The sequence below is a fragment of the Xyrauchen texanus genome, chromosome 4 (genome assembly GCF_025860055.1).
Source record: "Xyrauchen texanus isolate HMW12.3.18 chromosome 4, RBS_HiC_50CHRs, whole genome shotgun sequence".
Lineage (NCBI taxonomy): Eukaryota > Metazoa > Chordata > Actinopteri > Cypriniformes > Catostomidae > Xyrauchen > Xyrauchen texanus.
Genome location: NC_068279.1, coordinates 5,254,974 through 5,278,242, shown reverse-complemented (window position 1 = coordinate 5,278,242; position 23,269 = coordinate 5,254,974). Strand labels below are relative to the sequence as shown.

General features: G+C 36.4%; 1 protein-coding gene across 2 annotated transcripts in view; it reads left to right on the top strand.

Moving 5' to 3' along the window:
* LOC127643302 (SH2B adapter protein 3-like) overlaps positions 1-22,466 on the top strand; it is a 64,563-nt gene extending 42,097 nt beyond the window's left edge. For both annotated transcript variants that reach the window (XM_052125981.1, XM_052125982.1), the window contains exons 3-8: positions 630-734; positions 1,955-2,049; positions 8,325-8,410; positions 8,536-8,750; positions 13,242-13,413; positions 16,021-22,466. In XM_052125981.1, coding sequence (XP_051981941.1) covers positions 630-734; positions 1,955-2,049; positions 8,325-8,410; positions 8,536-8,750; positions 13,242-13,413; positions 16,021-16,367 — 1,020 coding nt within the window. In that variant the 3' untranslated portion in view covers positions 16,368-22,466. The remainder of the gene's footprint in view (positions 1-629; positions 735-1,954; positions 2,050-8,324; positions 8,411-8,535; positions 8,751-13,241; positions 13,414-16,020) is intronic.
* The last annotated feature ends 803 nt before the right edge of the window (positions 22,467-23,269 follow it).

Here is a 23,269-nt window from a genome sequence, read left to right as displayed (position 1 = left end):
GAATTATCATTATTATTTTGAGGATTAGACTTGTAGTAGCCTGTTATATTTCTGTCCCTTTTAATTAATTGGCACATGGAGCTTTTATTTTGACGCTGAAATTGCAATTTGTATTTACAATGTTCCGCAGCTGCTGAAACGCTGCCTTCTCCTTGTCTGTTATACTGTGCTGCCTTTGTAGATTTGTGTAATAACTTGTAGCGGTTACTGATGTTTGGATTTGTGCGAATGCTTGAAACTGCAGTACTTTTCTTTCACAATGCATGTAAACTGCTCTAAAAGCGCTAAAAACGGCAATCTACAAATGGCTTACATCCAGTTGTTTCTGCATATTATACTTGGATACATGAAAGTATTTTAACATTGAGAAAATTACCAATTTAATCTTTTTATTTATATATATTTATGCTATATGTGGTCTGTATGCATGCAAGATTCAGCTACCTCCAATATGAGTCAAATAATGAAACATGTTTGGTTTTGATTCAGTACCAGCAAATAATGTTATGTTTATAGCTCCGTTTTAAATATAGCAATGTCAAACGCAAACAATACAGGAGAGTTTTCTGAAATTTATAGCTGAAAATAAAATAAATAAATCTGTCTCTTTTTGTGTGTGTTTTTTTTAGGATTATAAAACTCCAAAGCTTACCGTACACTGTTCAGACATCCAGGAGATTCGACGCTGTAATCGACTAGAGATGCCAGACAACATGAACACGTTTGTCTTAAAGGTGAGCAATCACAAACACAGATGTTTAGTCATGTACGCCTGCTTAAACACCGGTTCACTCTAGTGATAGACTGATATTTATCCGATATATAGCCATTTTGAGACTGGCCATTATATTTACAGAATTGGCAGTATGTGTGTGTGAATGTGTGTGTAATATTTTAGTAAATATATATATATAAATAAAAATGTTTTATATGTTGTCCTGATTGAAAGAATATCTATAGCACTCAATTTTTCCCTTCTCAAATCTTTTTAGATTCATTACACTTCTTGGGAGCCTCATTCCTTTAGTAGTATTGGTTTAGAATGGAAAAGAGAGCTAACTCTTTGATTTGTATCTTTTACTTTTTTCGTTGAATGATGTCACTATCAGGATGGCTAATGGCCGATTGCTATGAAAAAATTTAATTTAATGATGTTAAAGGAGATTAGCACAAAATTGTTGAAAGTAAATGAACACTTATTTTATACAATATTTCCCGAAAAGTCACTCTGAAATATTTAAAAACGTATTAGTGCATTATTCATTGACAAATCTGTCGACTGTCGAGGTTACGCTTCTTTTAAACAGCCGAACAGACACGGTTATCAAAAGATACTGTTAATCACAAAAGGGCTGATATATTTTTTAAATAATTTTTTATATAATGTTGATTAATTACATAAATTTTAACCCTCTTTAAAAAACAGTTGGAAAAATCTGGGTTGTACTGAGGCACTTACAATAAAAGTGAATGGGGCTAATCTATAAAACATTAAAATACTCATTGTTTCAAAAGAATAGCCACAAGACGTAAACATATGTATGCTAAAAAGGACTTTAGCGTGATAAAATCACTTACTAACCTTTTCTATGTCAAGTTATAGCCAATTGTACAACTTTGTTGAAATGACGTAACACTGTAAACCCTAATATGACTGTTTAAACAACAGTTTTTTTTGTTTTGTTTTTTAAAGAAAATGGGGGGATGAGTCAAAATACAATTTTTAAGTTATCATCACTATGCCACAAATGCTGTTGAATGAGCTTAAGTTGTATTGAACTTCCTTTAGTTACATTTGGTATTCAAATCCTGAATATATTATTGCATTCTTGCATTTTTGTCTCTGGATCTGTCCCAAATATATCAAATAAATCTGAATTCATCTTAATACACTCTCTCTCTCTCTCTCTCTCTCTCTCTCTCTCTCTCTCTCTCTCTCTCTCTCTCTCCTCAGGTTACTGGTCATTCAGGTAGTTTTATATTCGAGGCAGAGAATGAGCAGCAGGTGAGCTCCTGGACCACAGAGCTCAGAGAGTTTATCAACAGCAGGTAAAAACACAACTTTCTCTAGCATGTGTGATGAACTCATTTCTGAGAGTGGTGGTGGTGTAGTGGGCTAAAGCGCTAAACTGTTAAGCAGAAGTTTGTCGGTTCGATCCCCACAGCCATCCCCATTGTGTCCTTGAGCAAGGCACTTAACTCCAGGTTGCTCCAGGGGATTGTCCCTGTTTTAAGGGCTCTGAAGTCACTTTGGATAAAAGCGTCTGCCAAATGCATAAATGTAAATGTAAATGAAGATGCCAGACATCTGTGCAAGATCCTGATGAAAACAAAATGTCCCTGTGAACCACCCAAACCCACCCACACACACGCTTATTTACTCAGCTATTACTGTGCCATAACCCTGCCCCTTAAAGTGAACTTGCATTTCTTGCAAGCACCAGCAATACAAGCCAAGACAGCACATTCATAAGAAGTTGGTAGTGTAAATGGGCTGTATGGAATGTACGAGAAGGCTGTTCCAAAAGGTAGGTCTCTTAATTTTGCAGCCTCCTAAAATACCATGTTTTGGCCAAACTCTAAGGTATCATATGTATTCTTCAATGGGTAGGCAATCCCAGAATGCACCGTGATGAGCTCGGCAGAAAAATGAATCCAAGATGGCAGCCTAAGTGATTGAAATTTCCATGATAAATATACAGCAATACTGAAAAGTATAGATCACATTTTTTTTAATATGATATGAAAACAGACTATTTTACTCAAAGTGTGTGTGTGTGATATGCGTATTTATGCTAATTAGAGTGTCATTCCTCTCTCATAACCTGTATTGAAATCAGGTTCAAACCGATTGTCCCATGCGCTTCACGTGAGGCGAACAGTTGTCAAATCAGTCCTTTAAGTGGTTTTCAGTGAGGATGCTGCCATAGAAGACTTCCTGTAACAGTGTAGTACCCCCAAAAAACACTGTAAAATTTAAACGAGAGGGAAAAGGCCAATGCGGAGCGGCAGTGAGAGAGAGAGGAGAGAGAGATGAAAAAAAAAAACGTACTCGCCGGTTCTCTGATACACCGTCGCATGGTCCTCGATCACTCCTCCACCCTCTTAGGTGGACGACAGCCGCTCCTCCCCGGGCGGACCGGAGTCAGACCCACGACCCCTGGCGGAAAGAATGCTCCTCCGCGTTCACGGCGACTCCTGGGGACACTCCTCCGCCCCTGGCAGCGGCCCTACTGCTCCAGGCGGTCAGGGAGTCACTTCCCTCCTCCCCTCGCGGACAGTGTTTCTGGGGGATGGCAGGGCACTCCTCCGCCCCTGGCAGCAGCTCCATCGCTCCAGGCGGTTGGGGGGTCCAGTCCCCACTCGCCTCGCGGACGGCAATTCACTGCGTCTGGGCGGTCGGGCTACTCCCTCCCCCGGCGGATGGCAGTGTCGAGGACTCCGCGACGGGTATCCCTCCTCCTTCCCGGGTTTCGGCACCAATGTAAAGCAGTTCAATGGAAAGGAGGAGGCGAGAACCAGCTCGACAATATAAATAATAGTTTAATGATTAACTTAAACCAAAGACAAACACACACACATGACGGACATGCCGTAAACGATCTCTCTCTCCCGCGCTATCCTCAGCAGTCAGCCTTTATCCCTCTCGGAGGCTTAATTAGCCTGATTAGGGACCGGCGTGTAGAATCACGACCCGGCCCCGCCCTCCACCCTGCCACAGAATGGATATCCTGTTTACAGTGAAGAAATATTCTGTATATAGGTTCTTTCTGAACTATCGACACAAGTTTGAACTTGATTCAATAGGCCTGTTGTATGATTATGTCAGATATGTAACAGGTTGATGAATACACATCCTCACACATTTAACAAACACACTCCCAAAGCCTTAGAAATCTTGAGACATGCAATATGCATTTTTTTGCCATTCCTTCGTGAAAAGTTGAAATCTCCCAAAAGAAGACGTGACAGACACGTATCAATGTGGGTGACATATAATAAATTATGTCAAATCCTGAGTTTGTTCTGATCCACTGATTCTGATATAAATATAAAAAAGCCCAAATCTCCAATAATCTTTCAAAAACGGGGTGTATCAACCCCACAAATAGCACTTTTTGGGCATTTTTAGCTCAATTTGAGCAAAACGCCCATTGAGAGCAGTTCAATTCTTCCATGCCAAAAAAACCTGGAAGTGCTGGATCCAACTTAAGTTCATCTAAAGTGGCACCAATTAATGCTAAAGAAAATAATAGCTGTTTTCAAACATTTCCCAAACCTTCGCAAAGTTTGCCATTGGTCGAGGAGTGTTTTGAAAGCGCCAAAGTGGTAAAATGTTCGGCTTACTTCAAGTTGTCCCTCCATACTAAGCTGGGATAGGAGAAAGTATTTCAACCAAAAATTCCACACATAAAATTGAATGTAGTTTTTTTATTTTTTTTTTTTTATATATGTGCGTGTGAGCAGACATGTCCGCACATACATCTGTTTGTTGTGCACATGGTATGTCTGTTTGTGTTTATGCATGTGTTTCATTTCCTTTTATTGGTGTGAGGGTACTGAGAACTCAACCCTCTGTGAATGTATCAATGTGAGTTTTAGGAAGAGAGAGAGAGAGACAGAGAGAGAGGTCTTCCTGTTATTCTGATTACTAAGAATCTCAAGAACTCGACTCAGCACATCTCATCTGGCCTCCTTTCTCTCCGTACCCTCCATATCTCTCTTTCTTTCTCTCTTTTTCTCTTTTTCTGCACTGTTTTTCGCTGTCTGCTCGTATCGTTACAATCAGTGTGTTTTGGGCCACACTGTGTGTGCTTAATTTATGAAATGAAGCCTATCATATACAATTAGTGCTGGGTGATATATCGAAATTTCACAAAATATTTGCAAAGCTTTTTCCTGAGATAAATTAAGCAACATTGCAAACATCGCAATTATTTTAATGCACTTTTTATTTCTCCATTGAAGCTGAAGTGTCATTTTTGTGCCACTAGCACCACCAAAGACTATTTAGCAGAGATGGGCCACTTCTATTAAAATGAATGGGAGAAATTGGAATGTCCAATGGCCACCAACAGTCAACAGATGTAGAAAGGATGTCCTGCCTTCAGGTAAAAGAGCCAATCACCTTTTAGATACAGATATCGCCTGTCAATCAACTTGAGAACACGCATGCAGATTAGCTATACAAGATGGGAAATTTAAATTTTTTAGTGGTAAAGAAGCTCAATTTATGATACCAGTGTTTTCTAATCAGATTTTACTGCTGATTACAAAAATATTCTTTGATCGTAATCTTGACTAACCGTTTTGGAGATTTTGTTCTTTCCCCATTCAAGTAGATAGGAGCTGCACTGGCATGCCACTTGTTTACATAGAAAAATAGCTCCCCGGGAGCGTTCCAAAGATGGCCGCCATGTGAACTGACTTGCTAAAAAGACTTTGGCACCACTGAAGTGGAATTTAAAAAAATAAACACTTTGTTTAAAAAATGCCCCTGTCTAATGTTGATCAAACAGATTCAAATTCTTATTTAATGATTCATTTGTCATCACTCAAAAAAATGTCATGTCCTTGTGTGGCATTTTTCTATGTATATATTGTTATTATTATTTTTTATTGCTGTTTATTACTTTGTATTGTTATACTGGTGCTTATGAAATAATTTATTTCTTTGTTGTGTTCATTTAGTGAACTCAAATAATAGTGTGGAAATATATATGACTTTTATATTATTTTGAACTAGATATTTACTTAATAAAAAAAAGCCTCTTTTAAGCCATTTCAGAGCAAATACTTAACATTGAGATATATATCGACAAATGTATCATCAAAAGGTTGACAACTGTTTTCTTAGGTATATCGCCCAGCCCTATCTACAATAGCGTTTTTATTTTCCAAGAATTGCAAGACACACTTCCTGTCTCAAACCAAATTTTTTTCTGCTGCTTTGTCCTGCAACTTCCCCAAATGCCCCTCCCCACCACCTCTTACTTTTGCTCTCTTCCTCCGTCCTTTACGCCTTCATTTCATCCCTATAGGCTTCAAAGCAATATCTGTATTTGAGTCCAGTTCTTTGCCTATAGGATCTGATATCGTCTCAGCCTTCTCTCTTTCTCGAATTAATAGAATCACCGCTCATCCTCTCTTGCCATTCACCTCTCTCAGTCTGTTTTTTTCAGTAGAATTGATGACACAAAAGTCTGCATGTTGTTTATGTTGAAAATTGTTACTAAAAGAATTCTATGATACATCAGTGTTCCCACGGTCATGGAAAACCTGGAAATATCAGGGAATTGAAGTGGGATCCCCTTTTTTATGACATTCTTTGTGACTTAATTCCTGATGGATAAAATGTCTAATCAAGTCTCGCTTTAAAAGTCTTTCTAGTAGAATATCTTGTTTATTTCTGAATTAAAATGAGATGTAAATAATCCTGTTTCATGTTCACTACAACCCATACATAAAAATGTATAAATGTCAGTGCATTTGCTAGAGCTTTTCTCAGAATTAACTTCACTTGCAAGTACTTGTAACCAACTGGCCCCGAAGTCATTTTTAGTGCATGCATTATGTCAGTTCCCCTCAAGTTCACACAGGTGTCCTAGCAGAGAAACCACAGGTGGAGTTCAGCACATTACATGTTTCACTAACGTGTGACAACTGTGTCCAAATATGTTTTGTCTTCATTATCTACTGTAGGGATGCACCGATATAAATTTATTTATTTATTTTGCCAATGCTGATTTTAACAAAAAATTATAGGCTGAAACTGATATTTAACCACTTACCTTATTTTGCCATCAGATCACAGTTTTACTCTTATGCTTTAAAAATGTACAAAGTGGCACAAAAGCATTTTACTGTTCTAACAAAAAATTATTTCCATTGAACATGGATTGGATCTGTTGAACACATAACAGGGCAACATTTTAAAGAGAGTCAACAATGAAAGATAAATAGAAGATAAACCTATAAAAAAAAATAATGAAATATGATAACATGATTAATAAGAAAAAAAGGTTATTTAGTACTTCTAAATAATTTTTGCACTTCTTGTTTTTGCTGTTCAAAACAACAGAACTCACATTTGACACATACGTACAATATGTGATAAAATATTACAAATTCATTATATCCATATGTTGGGCAATTCCACTTTTAAATTATTGGTCTAATGGATAGTGCTATCCATGCTGCAAGAGGGTGCCACTTGCTCACAAAGCTCTGACTGGAGCGCAGAATGCAGACTTTTATTTTGAAACAAATCCTTTTAAGGTGTAGTAATCACGCAAGGTCATATTGTGATTTCAATCTTAATTCAATCAATCATGCTACATTATTGAATATTATATGAATTTCTCAAAAGTCGAAGTCTGCTGGTTTCAAAGCGTTTTGGATGGTTTCCCTCATCATATATAGTAAAGTGCCGCTTTCACAACTGTCACGTCCATTTATGCCAGTTTTCCACATTAACATGAGAACAAGAACGAATAAAAATTTAATTGTACATGTCCTTAGGAGTCCCAACCCATCTACATATTGTGGCTATTTTATTTCTGGATTGCGCATTTCAATTCACAGAGCTTTATCAAAGTGTGTTACTATTTAATTATAATAAACCATAATTTGTTCATATCTGCATTTTCATGCTTGGTACCGAAAGGTCGATGCTTTTAATTTGGCTAATAATTGGCAGATAAATATTAGCGACTGATACATTGCTGCATCCATTTCTATTCTTTTTGGATTTCAAAACAAACTTTTTGTGAAATGTTTTGCTTGAAAATTGTACTTTTGCTATCTTTCTTTAAAATAAATGCTACTTTGTGTGATATTTTGTTATCTAATGTCTTAAGTGTCCAAATACCTTATGAGTCCACTGTATACCACTGTATACTTTATGATTGTTATTAAAAGCTTTGCTTTGTCATCATACTGTAAATTCAAGTGGCTTTACTCCCAGTGGATGTTATATGGTGATGTTTTTGACATTATGACTTCATTATACCTCTATATTATGCAAATAAATTAGTTGAAATATGTTTGGGGCAGTGGTGGCTCAGCGGTTAAGTCTCTGGGTTATCGCCAGCACCACCAAGATGCCACTTCTAGGCCCTTGAGCAAGGCCCTTGACCCTATCTGCTCCAGGGGCGCCATATCATGGGTGACCCTGCACTGTGACCCCAGCTTAGCTGGGATATGTGGAGAAAAATGAATTTCACTGTATATATGCAAATAAAAAATATGTATAATGTGTGATAAAGGCTTCTATTCATCTATTCTATTAATGAGTGTTTGTATGTAATATGTTTGTGTTCCAGGTCAGATTGTATGGATGGAGAATCGTTTCCGGTGAGTGATCCTCTCAATGCTGCTTGCAGAGGGAGCACAGAGCCAGGCAGCCAGGGTGAATCTCTCTCTCACACACACACACACATATATCTAGATACACATCTACACTTTTCATGGCATGAGTTTGCCTATATTTTTACAAGCTAATGAGTCAAATCACCATATTCATGACCTCCGCAGGTTCTCCAGGGTTTGCCCTTGCTCAGCACGGCTACGATAAAACAGATCACTTCCTGTCCTCTTACCCATGGTTCCATGGGCCCATATCGCGCGTGCGGGCCGCCTACCTTGTACAGCATGCTGGGGCGATTGGTCATGGCAATTTCCTGGTGAGACAGAGCGAGACACGGAGGGGAGACTACGTCCTCACCTTTAACTACCAGGGCAGAGCAAAGGTAATGACCATCATTATCAGCTTCGTCTTCCTCATTAGCATGTACAATTCTATTATTTTGATTAGCGGTGCGCGATGTGTCAGCCACCATATTGGTATCAGTCAAGACTGGCTTTTAAAAACTATAAGTGTTATGGGTAGGCTGCTGTTGAAAGTAGAAAATATCAGGGATTTTCATGGTCAAATGTGATAAATTGAATTGGGAGTTCTTCAGTCTTAATGGCTGCTAAAAGCATTATCGTGTTATCTCAAATATTTAAAAACAAACACTGCGAAATTCTGCATGTGCAGATAACATGAGGGCTTGCTAGTATCACAAAGTGTGTAAAATTGTACATTTGGAGTTTTAGTGTTAATGCAGAAAAAATAAAACAAAAAGCAGAACCGAGTAGAATTATAATGTCAGCCATCATATCTGTTATCGGTCATAACAAAAATATGAAACCCCAATTCCGAAAAGGTTGACAATATGGAAAATGCAAAAAAAATCCAAAAACGAGTTAGGGGATTTTTATTTTATTTTTTTTACATTTTTATGCATTTGGCAGACGCTTTTATCCAAAGCGACTTACAGTGCACTTATTACAGGGACAATCCCCCCGGAGCAACCTGGAGTTAAGTGCCTTGCTCAAGGACACAATGGTGGTGGCTGTGGGGATCGAACCAGCGACCTTCTGATTACCAACCTTCTGATTACCAGTTATGTGCTTTAGCCCACTACGCCACCACCACTCTCAGGAGATACCCCTGAATCCCCATACAGTATAATTCCTCAGTCACAAGAGCTTCTATTCCCAATACTTGGGTATCGGAATGTAAAAAATATAAAAATAAATCACTTGACTTATAAAGTATTCAAACAAATACTAGACTGCTGGACATTCATATCCAATTGCACTCTATTAATAAACTATAAAATATTTTTATATTTTGGTAGAAGATCCGCCAGACCCCTCTGCTTCGGCTGTCTCTGGGCCCTCAGTGCAGTTTTGTAAAGACTATTTTGACTGTTTATGATTAAATTGATTTCTTCTTTTCTTCTGCCAACTTGGAAATGGAAAGAAATGTGCAATGTGCAAATGTGACTGTATATCGAGATAAATGTCGATATCGAACGACATGAAAAAAATATAGTGATGATAATTTTGGCCATATCGCCCAGCCCTAATTGCAACATGCATACATTTTACCACTGCATGACATCACCATTTCTTCTGTTAACAACTCAAAACCACATACTGCCCAGATTACAAGTACATGGCTGCATAAGCAGAGAGTGCGGGTGCTAGATTGGCCTGCCTGCAGTCCTGACCTGGCTCCAATTGAGAATGTGTGGTGCATTATGCACACAACATGGCAACGAAGGCCTTGTACAATTGTGTAGCTGAAAACCTGCATAATGGATGAATGGGGGAAAAATCTGCTTGCTAAACTTCACAAACTTGTCTCTTCAGTGCCCAAATGCGTAATAATTGTTATTAGAAGAAATGGTGATGTTACACAATGGTAAAACTCTCAACAGTCCCAATATTTTTCTGGAGTATGTTGCAATTGATTTGAAATGAGTGTATATAAATAAATAAATTCATACATTCAAAAGGTAAAACATCAAATAATGTGTTGGTGTAGTGCTTTCAATAGGTGGTGAATAGAATTGACAAGTCACTCTTTTTTGTATTTATTAGCATTTTTCATTCTGTGCCATCTTTTTCAGAATTTGGCTTGTAATTATTGGCTAAATCATACAAAGGTTTCTCTATTTTTGCATGCCTAGTTAGTGTTGCTTTTTAAAGCTTTATCACTATTGCTCATGCTCATGGTCAGGGTGTTTGAAGAAGTATTATTAATTGTCATACACATTGTCAGAATTTAGGTGCATGCATGCTTTAAACACATGCATCTTCAGATGTCATTTATTCATATTTATCTTGGAAACATATCATAAAATAGGGATATATGATTTCATATACAGTGTATAGCAATTTAAATCATTTTAAATGTAATAGTATATAGTATATATTATAATGCAAATAAATCAAATATAGTACATCATATACATACTGTAAATTGCGACAGCAGACAAGTATTTAGACAATACAAAAAGTTGCTATAAAAGTCAAAATATTGTTTGTTTTATTTCCATATTATTAAACATAACCCTATTATTGGCCTAATTTTGTCTGCACTATTTGTAATTGTTGGTCTGTGTACTCATGCAACAGACGGATGCTTTTGGAGCATCTCACTTTGGTTGAGTCGCAACCAAAATCACCTCTTTTCAGCATCTCTGCTCATGAGCTCCATGATTTAGTACATGTTAAAACAGTTAGTTTGAAACTTTGAAAAACAAGAACCCTGCATTGTTTTGTGCTCGGTCTAGAGATCAAGAGCACGTCATTTGTGGAAGGCTGTTTTTTTAGCTGAATAGTCAGGAGAGAGAGAGGGGAGAGAGGGGGAGGGAGAGAGAGGGGGAGGGAGAGAGAGAGAGGGAGAGGGAGAGAGAGGGGGAGAGAGGGAGAGAGAGGGAGAGAGGGAGGGGAGAGAGAGAGAGAGAGGGGAGAGAGAGAGAGAGAAAAAATATTGATATAATTAATGTTCTATATATATTCAAATGAAAGTAAATAGAAACTCACTCAGTATTATGAAACAAGGTCAAAATGCTTAAGAACTTTTTTTTTTGTTCTTGTTAATGAGTTAAAGAGATTTTATACGATTGGAAATTTCAGCTAGAATTAAAAAAAACAAACAAAAACAACAAAAATAAAAGTCCTTGCATTCGTAGGAAAATTATACAATGCTATACACTTTTTATTTAAGTAGCCTGCAGTACTATCATTTTTAAATGGATCCAAAACAAATATAATACCTTTATTAAACCATTTATCCATAAACCAATATTTGTTTTGGATTAAAATTATTCCACAGTATCTCTTTGTGGGGAGAACATTTGTGCAGAAAGAATGTTGGTGAAATTTTGCAATTTGGAGGTTATGGAACTGCAATGTTTAAAAAGATAATTCAAGCCGAGTTAGGAATAAAGTACCAAATTGAGTCACGGTTACAGAGGCATTTATTTTCAACCTGCTAATTCTAAAAGAGTTGAATAATTCAATTAAATCAAGAACTTCCAGCCCACCATCGGATCGTCAAAACAGATTTTCGGATTTGTTTTTCCAAATAGAGTTCAGTAAAATGTTGTTTATATCAGCACAGATTTGTCACTAACAAATGAAGACGACGAGGGGTAGACGCAACCAGACAGGCCTTCAGCTTTACACCGAAGAACTCCAATAGGTCTCTTTGTAACCAGTTGTTAAAAAAATCGTTCTTGTTTTCATTTGTGGAAGGCTGTGCTGGCTGTTTCGCTCATTGGTTTGATGGGGTGCGTTGCCTGTACAGCGGGAATGCTGCCCCCTGACTGCCCCCTACTGCCACAAATTCGCAAAAACATCATGGTGGTACATCAAGCTTGAATTGCTCCGATGGTAGGAACATTCCTAATTACTGAATTTTCGCACAGGTCAAGGGCATGATTATTTGCATTCATTTTTTCTTGTAATTAATCGCATTAAATTAACTAGTTAAACCGACATAATATCACATTTGCATTACAAGTTAAAGTGAAAGCGATGCACTTATGGTGTTCACTTTCAAAATCCTCCTGTGTATTTTCGCTGGAGATTTGCGTGAACCGCCGCAGACGGCATGACACATCAGGGCGGGTCAGAAGCAGTTCATCTTTATGCGCTCTGATAGCCTACAATAACACCTGAAAATGAGACGCAAAAACCCACCGTTGATGGCATGCCTATTTTTGCTTAAATTTTCCTTTTTCGGACAGTAAAATGTGATTGGAATTTAAAGTGCACAAAAATTACAGTTGTCTCATATAATCACGATTAAATCAAATAGACGCAACACGCCTAAACTTCGGCAATGCTTGTGCTGCAGACAATAATACATCAAATTGTGTGGTTTGTTGAGGAGAGGTGTGCTTTTTTTTCTTCTTTTTTTGCTTGCTGGGTGATAAACAGGTCATATCTAGGGTCCAGAATATTATAGAGACATGTAAGTGGGCTCTTTGCCAGCAAGCAGCCCTCAGAATACCCTAGCAACCACCTAGCAACCTCCCACAGCACCTCAGCATTCAGGGCTGGACTGGTAATCTGGCATACCGGGCATTTTCCCGGTGGGCTGACGCACTTTGTGTCAGATCACGGGCGGACTGGCCGATGTGTCGGCCGCGAACCATGCCGAATGGGCCGCGATAAGTTTAAATGAGCCGCCGCGTTATGCAGAATGGACCACAATACGGCACCGCGATATGCAGAAAAGGACAGCATATCAACAACTTTTGGATCAACATTATCAACATTATGCCACAAATGCTGTCGATTGAGCTTAACTTGTGTTGAACCAGCAATATTCCTTTAAGTCTCTCTCTCTGTGTGTCTGTATTTATAATGCATATTCCACTGTCTCTCTTTGGCAGCATTTGCGTCTGTCTCTAACCGAGTGGGGTCAGTGTCGCGTGCAGCACCTGCGTTTTCCCTCTGTCATGGACATGCTAAGTCATTTCCGCAACTGTCCGATCCCGCTGGAATGCGGAGCAGCATGTGACGTTATGCTGGCCAATTACGTACGGATAAACCCCACACACACAGGTGAGACAATATATATTTTCTTTTGAAAGAGTCTTTTAAACATCTAAACAAAGCCATCTGGTATTGTTATTTTTTAAAAAAAAATTTCAATCTACCATTATTTATATGTACAATATATATATATATATATATATATATATATATATATATATATATATATATATATATATATATATATATATATATTAGGGCTGTCAATCGATTACAAATTTTAATCAAATTAATTACATGGTGTCCCGATTAATTAATCGCATATTCAAATATTTGCTGAGAAAGCCCCTCATATAACAATAATTCAATATATAATGATGAAATAATTATACATAGTTATCTTTAAATATTTTACAATTATTTATATATATATATAGTGAATTTGTCAATCAGTTTGAGATTTATTATGAGGACTTGTTTAAGGACCCGTCAATTTACACCTGCGTCAGACATGCTTGTGTAGCGTCTCAGGTGTGTTGTCTCATAAACATAAAATGTTTAGGTTACTGTGTCAAGTTAAATATAGTTTAATACTCAATCTTTAAACACATCTTGAGATCCCTTAGTTCGAATGCAAGAACGTAGCACATGTTTGTGTTGTGTTGTCTGCTGAAGGTTAATTTTCTTCACTGTATAAACTGCGCGTTGACACACAGCGGTAGTTTCACTTACTGCCCTCTGGAGTAAACAGGTGGTACTACAAGCTTGCATTTCTCAGGAATCTTCCTTTTTACGATCCGTGGGCATTGCGATTTAATTGCGTAAAGTTTTTAACACGTTATTTTTAATAAAATTAATTGCACCGAATTAACACGTTAAATCGTCAGCCCTAATTTATATATATATATATATATATATATATATATATATATATATATATATATATATATATATATAATACAATTAATTACATGGTGTCCCGATTAATTAATCGCAATTAATTGCATTTAATCAAATGTACAAATTAAGATGTGTTCTAAGTATTAAACTATATTTAATTTGACACAGTCACCTACAAATGTTTTGTTTATGACGCAACACACCCGAGACGCGACACAAGCATGTCTGACGCAGGTGTACATTGACGGGTCCTTAAACAAGCCCTCATAATAAATCTCCAACTGATTGACAAATTCACTTGTGTAATGGATTGCTGTGAACTGTGTGTCAATGATTGACTTATGATCAATAATATGGTAGTAAACAATACATTGTATTCTAAAACCGCTTTTTATATTGTCTTATTAATGATGAACTCTTCTGCCAAAAGAATGTAATGCATTTTAATTATATGAATATATATAAATATATATATATATTTAAAAAAAAAAAATAAATTAATTTTTTTATATTTAAAGATAACTATGTATAATTATTTCATCATTATATATTTAATTATTGTTATATGAGGGGATTTCAGCAAATATTTGTAAATGCGATTAATTAATCGGGACACCATGTAATTAATTGGATTAAAAACAATTATCGATTTACAGCCCTTAAACTAGTTTAAAGACATTCAGACACTGAATGTGGTTGGATACTTAAAAGACACACTTAAAAATGAATGAATGAATTAAGCACATTACACAGAATCTGTCTTTTTCTAAATGTCCATTTTCCTGCAGTCACACTCCCTCACAAACTGTTAATGTGATCACTTATAAGCAAAAATACAGAGACATGTTTTATCACAAACATATACACAATTACTATCATGTTATATTGTGTGCACATACTGCACATACTGTACATACAAGCATGCACATTCTTACTGACATAGAGAATGTAGAGAATGTAGATGGTTAGTGTGAAGATGAAGCCCCCTATGGGATATATGGAGGAATTGTGTTTTACACAGGGCTCTTGTCAGAACAAATGCAGTTATGCGTTTATGCATAACTGCATAATTATAATTATAACTTATATACTGTAACTTATAATTATGCAAATACAGGACTTAATACACTTAACGTGATGTACACAAGTAGGATGTTTTGGCGAACAAACGTTAGCGTTCCAATCTGAGGAACCATCATTTCGACCAAACAACTGTTGCTGCCAACTATGCCAAGTCAATTCAAATTGTTTACAGTAAAATATGAAGTAAGAATCTAGCTAGAAATAATAAATAAAGTGTGATTCACTGTTTTTCTATAAATGAATACAAGGAAGACTTTTTCATGTTTTATATTTATTGTATATTTTAGATTAGATAAACATGCATCAATAAAGAGTACATTATAGTAGGAGCAGAATTATTTGGTGTGGTGGGAATGATGCCACAACTGGGACAGTTGTAATTTAAAAAAAGATATTAGAAATAATTTTCACACAATAAATATTTAATTGGTTTATGTTTATTTCACTCTTTGTGTAGATTATCATAGTTTCAAACATGTTATAATTTGTATTTTTATAATGGTTTAATATATTTTTAAACCATAGTTTAAAATGTAAAGTCTGGGTCTGAGACAAGGCTAAGACCGTTTTGATAAAAATCAACCCCTGAGACATGAAATTCTCCAAAGATGAAGAAACACTCACATACACCCACATAATGCTTTTTCTCCATCACTTTTGCATACTAGCATTTTCTCTGTTCTGCCTCCATAGGTCAGAGTTCAGCTCTTGGCTCTCCGGTATTGGTGCCCTTCTCTCGCTGGAACTCTGAGCCGAGTCTGGCGCACTGGAGCCTGGATTCATACCCTCACTCCGGCCCCTCCGTGGCCCAGTCCTGTTTACCCCAATCAGCATTAGCCCCAGCCTTACACCACATACCCCCCTCACTTTTTGACCGACCCGTACCCCTGCGCCGGAGCGAGTCGGTGGGTCGCAGAAACCTGCTCCGACACCCTAACCCCCTCCCGCCCCTACTGCCCAACCGGAACTCTGACTACGAACTAGAGCCGCCCGACAGGGGGCGCAAAAGAGCAATCGACAACCAGTACATGTTCTTCTGAAAGAGACTGAGAACAGGAACAAAAAAGACCACAGATGAAAAACGATCCCGGACTTTTGCCTGGATGGAGAGCGTATGTTAGCCAAACAGCGATCTCAAAGAGAAAAGAGCACTAATCGTGCAAGAGCAAGGCGAGACTTGCGGTAGAGGCAGGTGTCTGCCAGGCACCTGACCTTGCCTTTCTAAGAGGCCTGACAGCTGTCTTCCCCATGAATGTATTATACAGACATTTCACTATGGCTGGAATGAGTGTTTATTATAGAATGACTAAAATAGAGATGAGAATTAGACAGCTGCTCATGGGAATACAGAAGATGTGTTTGAGAAAGCTTATGGAAAGTATCACGATGGCTGGTCAAGAAGTTGTTCACAGACTTGGGAAAACACACCACCTACCCAACCTTGGCAAGGGTCTATTCAAAGACTTAAAGTGTTAGTTTGCCCCCAAAAAATTTGCTTTTAAAGATTTACTTACCCTCATTCTCTTCTCGTGTGAGCAAGCTTCTCTCATGCACTTATGAATGCACAATCAAGATTTTCACTGAAAAATAACTTTACATTTCAGATTGTTTCAAACAAGATCTATCCTATGCCTTAAGAAGACTTGGAATATGTTGCAGGAGTTGCATTGACTACTTTTACGATACGTATGGGTCCTTTTTTAAATCTTCAAAGTGAGTCACTATCAGCTGACATCATACTGAAAAGTCGGGCCGGAGCAGAACGCAACTGTCGGGTTTCGGAAGTAAAAATCTCATTAATTTTCTCCATGAGCGAATTCAATTTTAACGATAACTAACAAACCTTTAAAGGCAGATCTACCGTGAGCTCCGATGTTTTTAATCAATGGTGCATACCAGAAGCCACCAGTCTGTGTTATTTCAACTTGTTTAAAAAAAATCATGTTTAATAGTGCAGTTTGAGTGAAAACCTACACTACCCATGATCCTCCAGAGAAAGAGACGCCAATCAGAGAATCCGTACACTCTCAAACTACTTATGTATTTGTATATATGTAAATATTTTGCAATACATTTTAAATATATTGTTTCTATACTTATAATTCTCTCATTAAAGATGTTAAGTACATCGCTTTTGTGTTTTTGCCCATTTTTCAAATACTTTTTTGCTTCAAATCAAAGTTTATAAAGTTGTGATTCAACTCGGAGCTGGTTGGTGTTGGTCATGGCTTAGAACTCTTATAAGAAGAGTTTTTATGAAATCCCTACTGAAGAAATGAATGGGGAAAAAATACTTCCGGAACCAAGACGGCTGAAATGGTCGGCAGGCACCGTTGCATGCTATATTCATTCAATTGGTTCCTCTTGTGTTACACATAAGAATGTAATTACAAGAGTGCGTCACCCTACAACATGAGGGTGAGTAAAATATGACTTGGGTGAACTATTCCTTTAAAGCTGCAGTGTGTAATTTCTACAGAGGTATCTATAGGTAATTTAGCGATTAACCTATAGATGCTTACTTATAGTTGTCTTATCTATTAAGATGTTATAGATAGATTTTTAACTTAGAAAAATTGTACACTGTAGCTTTAAAATAATGTTTCAGGTTCAAAACAACTTGGGTCTATTGTCAGCATCTGTGACCCGGTGACAGTTACCGCAGAAAATAGTTTGAATTGTCTCTCGGTTTGTAAAAAAAACAATAAACAAAAATCATGTTTACAGTAATGCACTTGCGGTGCAAATCTATGGGGCAAGACATTCCGGAGGGTTGAAAAGGACTTCTATTAGTTTTCTGTTGAAAAGGTGTTTTTTTGGCTCTAAATTTGTCATCCTTTTAGTGGAGAGACTACGTTTCTAGGTGGAGGAACTTCTGCTTATGCGTTTCAGATGTTATTGCTGTGGATTGATTTTGCACCTTGTAATCAGTACTTTGTGGATAGACGCGTCACATCCCTTTCTGGCGTTTTGTGCATACTCTGCAAAAGTTACTGAGTTTAGATTGACACGACAAGAGTTGAATATGCTGCACGGTAGAGTTCGAAAATATCTTATGTTTAACTTTTGGGGCAACCCCTTCAAAAGAGTTTATATTTGAATATTTATCCCAATGAAATTACTGTATATACGATCTTTGCTTGATTTATACAAAACCATTTTCTGTAGTTTATCAATAGTGATGCTTTTCATAGGGCTTGAGTTGTATTGAACCTTGAACATTCCTTTAAACAATTAATAGATCAAAATAGTTTTTAGTCTAGCAGCACATATACACACTTTCAGATTGTTTATTTCATGTTCTTCACGTTCAATTTTAGTAATACACAGGTTTTTATTTGTAAAATTATTTTGAGTATTGGGAGACCAAATAATATTGACTATATTATACTATAAATATGGACCATATTTTGATCAAATAGCTGAGGCCTAGAGGTAATGCATCAACACAGTTCACCATGTCATTAGCTTTGAGAGGTCCTATGCTAGGTTTACAAGTTAACTGACCAAAGAGAAAAAATAACCAAACCAATCAGCAATATCTAACAGGCAATAACTGTCCTAATGTCTAAATTCACATCAAATTTCATAAAATAATTGGTTTTATTATTAACACGTCAGGTAGTTCTTTCTAAAATCTCTTTGATTTTTACTCACCCTCCTGATTTTCATGGCTCTAAGCTGTGGAAATACTACTTTTAATATAACGGCTTTCAAATCTGACACCATAAATAGTTGTTTTAAGCTATCTTTCATTCATCTTTCAGTTCATGCATTACAGAAGCATTGCTTGGTCGTTTTCTGACCGTATTCTGCGTTTTCTCTGTTTTTGAAAAGTCGTGAATGTTTTACTTTGTGGCTTAACACTACCACAATATTCAGATCTGTTTCAAGCAAATGAATTCCCAATTTACTTGGCAATGTGTTGTGTTCATACATAATGGGGTGAATGTCAAAAACACATCTAGGTTACATTTTATCCCAAAATCCAAAGAAAAAAAGCAAGCGATTATATTTTGCATGAAAACAATTTTTTGTTATCTAGATGATTACATACATACAGTTTTGAATATCAACTCTCACTTATTAGCATCATAACATTATAGTAATGTTTTACTGAATACTAAATACTAGTATGGTCATTTAAATATTATATGTTTTATATATATATATATATATATATATATATATACACACACACACACACACACACACACAATACGATAGTGAAAATAAGTTGTCATGAAAATAATGTAATGCACAAATATTAATAGTTCAAAAAATAGGCTTCTTTCAGCAAAATATTACTGCATATTTATGTTCTTTTGATTTTGGTGTGCAGATATGACTCTCGACAGGTTTCGTGAGATTCACCCAATTAAGCTTTGATCTGAAGTCACAAATCCGATCAATGTCCGTCAATTAATCAAAAATAACTCATCAAAAATGATCTCTCTCCTTCTCGTCTGCTTTGCTGAAGAATTCGACCCCTGCGGCGTTCTGTTCTTGTAAATCCCTTCTCATCCAATCTTTATTGTACATTTTTGTAAAAAGCCTGTTTCACACTCCTCTCTGTGGGATAACAAAAGGCGACCATGTTCTAGACTCTATATAAATATATATTTTATTAACATGACATGAATGAAAGCGTGAACTGTACCTGTGTATCACTACCTCGCATTGCATTGTGGACTATGTGTTCCAGTTGGACTGATTTTGGATCGGACGGAGGTGAGACAGCATTGAAAGATAATCAGATAGACAATCAGTTACTAAATTACATGTGTCGTTGACATGCATGTCTACTAATAAGTGATGTGCTACGTTCAATCAGCAGAGTATTGTTTAAATGACTACGCTGCTTCCGCAAATGACACAAAAAAACACTTGTTTTTATGCAAATGAGTTGTTTATAACATGGTTTTTATTATGTACAGAAATTATATTTTGTATACCTGACTATCAGATACAAAAACAAATGCATTGTCTGGTAACGAATCGCTAATTCCAAACGTGGTGCTCCATGGGCCCTATTGACAAAGTCAATCTTAAAGACATTTGTGCATGTTTTGGTTTGGTACTGTGTTGTGTAAAGACTGAAATGGCCGCAGGGAGGAAAAACTGATCCTAGAACAGTGCTTTGGACTTTCAGATGCTTTGTACATATAGGCCCTTATCCTGCAGCACAGCCTGATCCACCTTCTCATGAAAGTAATGCTTTAGATTGGCAAATGTACCCCGTCTAAAGTCCTTTGATGTTCAACTGATGAATGTATTTCTTCTCTCTCTAGACTGTTGTTACTATGACAAATGAGAGCACTGTAAACCCCTGGGCTTTACCCTCCACTAGTTTAACCACTCCACCACGGCTTTCTGATCAAACGCATGTTACTTTCCATGTAGCATTATGCATATTAAATTATATCAACTGTATATTTGATCTTTTTTAGGAAAAAAAAAAAATAAAGTTAATGTTTCAAGAATCGTTTGCCTTTTTATGACCGGTAAATTTTAAGTTAGTCAAACAACATATAAGAAAATCGAACTTGACAAGTAATTAGAGACACATTTCAAGCACACAATATTTAAAACTAAGGGGTTTCTATATGTCTATTTTATCCTACCCTTTTCATAATGCTTTAGGATAACTGTTGCACTCAGCACTTGGCTAATTTACTTCTAATTTGTGCCCAAAGTTAATATCTTGCTTAGTATGACACACTTATACACATAAATAAGGCCATTAGGATAAAATGCTTTATTCAAATGAACATAAATATCTCGCACAGGGTTCATAAGGAGGGCTCTGATTGTATAAACAGTTTATAGCCGATTATTGGTGTTTAAATTGTATGTACCATGAATTAGTGATGGTAATACTATGGTCCTTGAATATGTAATGTATTATCTAATGATCAATGCTTTAATCATTGGCCATAATGATGTGATGTATTTGAAGAATTTGAATTATTATGTTTATTTGTAATTATTGAAATTATAATTTCTATTAAAATATCTTTATTGGGGTCCTTACCCAGCAAATGTTGATATATGCGATTAATTGTGAATCATTTGATTGATTAATCACCACATTATTTAAGTAATTTGATTACTTTTTTATTGATATATATACACACACACACTGGTGGCCCAACATTTGGAATAATGTACAGATTTTACTGTTTCGGAAGGAAATTGGTACTTTAATTCACCAAAGTAGCATTCAACTGATCACTATGTATAGTCAGGACATTACTGACTATTTGAAAAAAGTATTTTTTGATAAAATCTAGGCAGGCCCCATTTCCAGCAGCCATCACTCCAGCAACTTATCCATGAGTAATCATGCTAAATTGCTAATTTGGTACTAGAAAATCACTTGCCATTATATCAAACACAGTTGAAAGCTATTTGGTTCATTATATGAAACTTAACATTGTCTTTGTGTTTCTATTTTAGTTGCCACAGTATGCAATAGACTGGCATATCTTAAGGTCAATATTAAGTCAAAAATGGTAAAAAAAAAAAAAGAAACCACTTTCTCTAGAAACTCATCAGTAAATCATTGCTTTGAGGAATGAAGGTTATACAATGCTTAAAATTGCCCAAAAACTGAAGATTTCATACAAAGGTGTACACTACAGTCTTCAAAGACAAAGGACAACTGGCTCTAACAAGGACAGAAAGAGACGTGGAAGACCAGATGTACAACTGAACAAGAGGATAAGTACATCAGAGTCTCTAGTTTGAGAAATAGACGCCTCACATGTCCTCCGCTGACGGCTTCATTGAATTCTACCCGCTCAACACCAGTTTCATGTACAACAGTAAAGAGAAGACTCAGGGGTGCCTTATGGGATGAATTGCAAAGAAAAAGCCACTTTTGAAACAGAAAAACAAAAAGAAAAGGTTCGAGAGGGCAAAGAATCACAGACATTGGACAACAGATAATTGGAAAAGAGTGTTACGGATCTTAACCCCATTGAGCTTTAGTGGGATCAGCTAGACTGTAATGAGCGTGAGAAGTGCCCGACAAGACAGCCACATCTATGGCAAGTGCTACAGGAAGTGAGGGGTGAAATGTCACCCGAGTATCTGGACAAACTGACAGCTAGAATAACAAGGATCTGCAAAGCTGATATTGCTGCTTATGGAGTATTTTTTTCTATCAAATTATCAAATTGTAATAGTGTTTGTTCATGTTATTAATGTCCTGACTATACATTGTGATCAGTTGAATGCCACTTTGATGAATAAACGTACCAATTTCTTTCCATAACAGCAAAATCTGTGCATTATTCCAAACTTATGACCACCAGTGTATATAAAAGAGAAGTTTGAAGCACAAGAAATATAAATAATCCTTGTGTCAATTGTCAACTTTACGCTAAACTAATGCTCTTTCTAGCCATTTTACATGCACATGTTACCAAACATGATCATATTTATTATCAAGAGAATTCACGTTAGATCATAATTTCTTTTTTCTAGTAAGATCTTTGATATTAGGGCAAAAATCATATTCTTAATCATAATTTTTTTATTGTTTTCCTGTAAAAATACCTAAAAATCTTTAAATCAAGATGAATTTGATTGATCTTGTTTTAGAAACAACACTGCATAAGATATTTAGGTTTTTCAGAGAATGTATTTTTAACGTGTCTTAATGTACTGGCAGAGTTTTTATAGTCAAAAACAAGTGAAAAAAATCTACCAGTGCTGAAGAAGTAATCCAAAGTATTTAGAATACATTACTGACCTTGAGTAATCTAACAGAATATGTTACAAAAGTAAACCTCCCAACCCTGTGTGTGTATATATATATATGTATGTGTGTGTGTGTGTGTGTGTGTGTGTGTGTGTGTGTGTGTGTGTGTGTGTGTGTGTGTAGTTCTTTAAATGTGTCAAGGGAAGATGTGCATTTTCTGATAATTTTTTACCT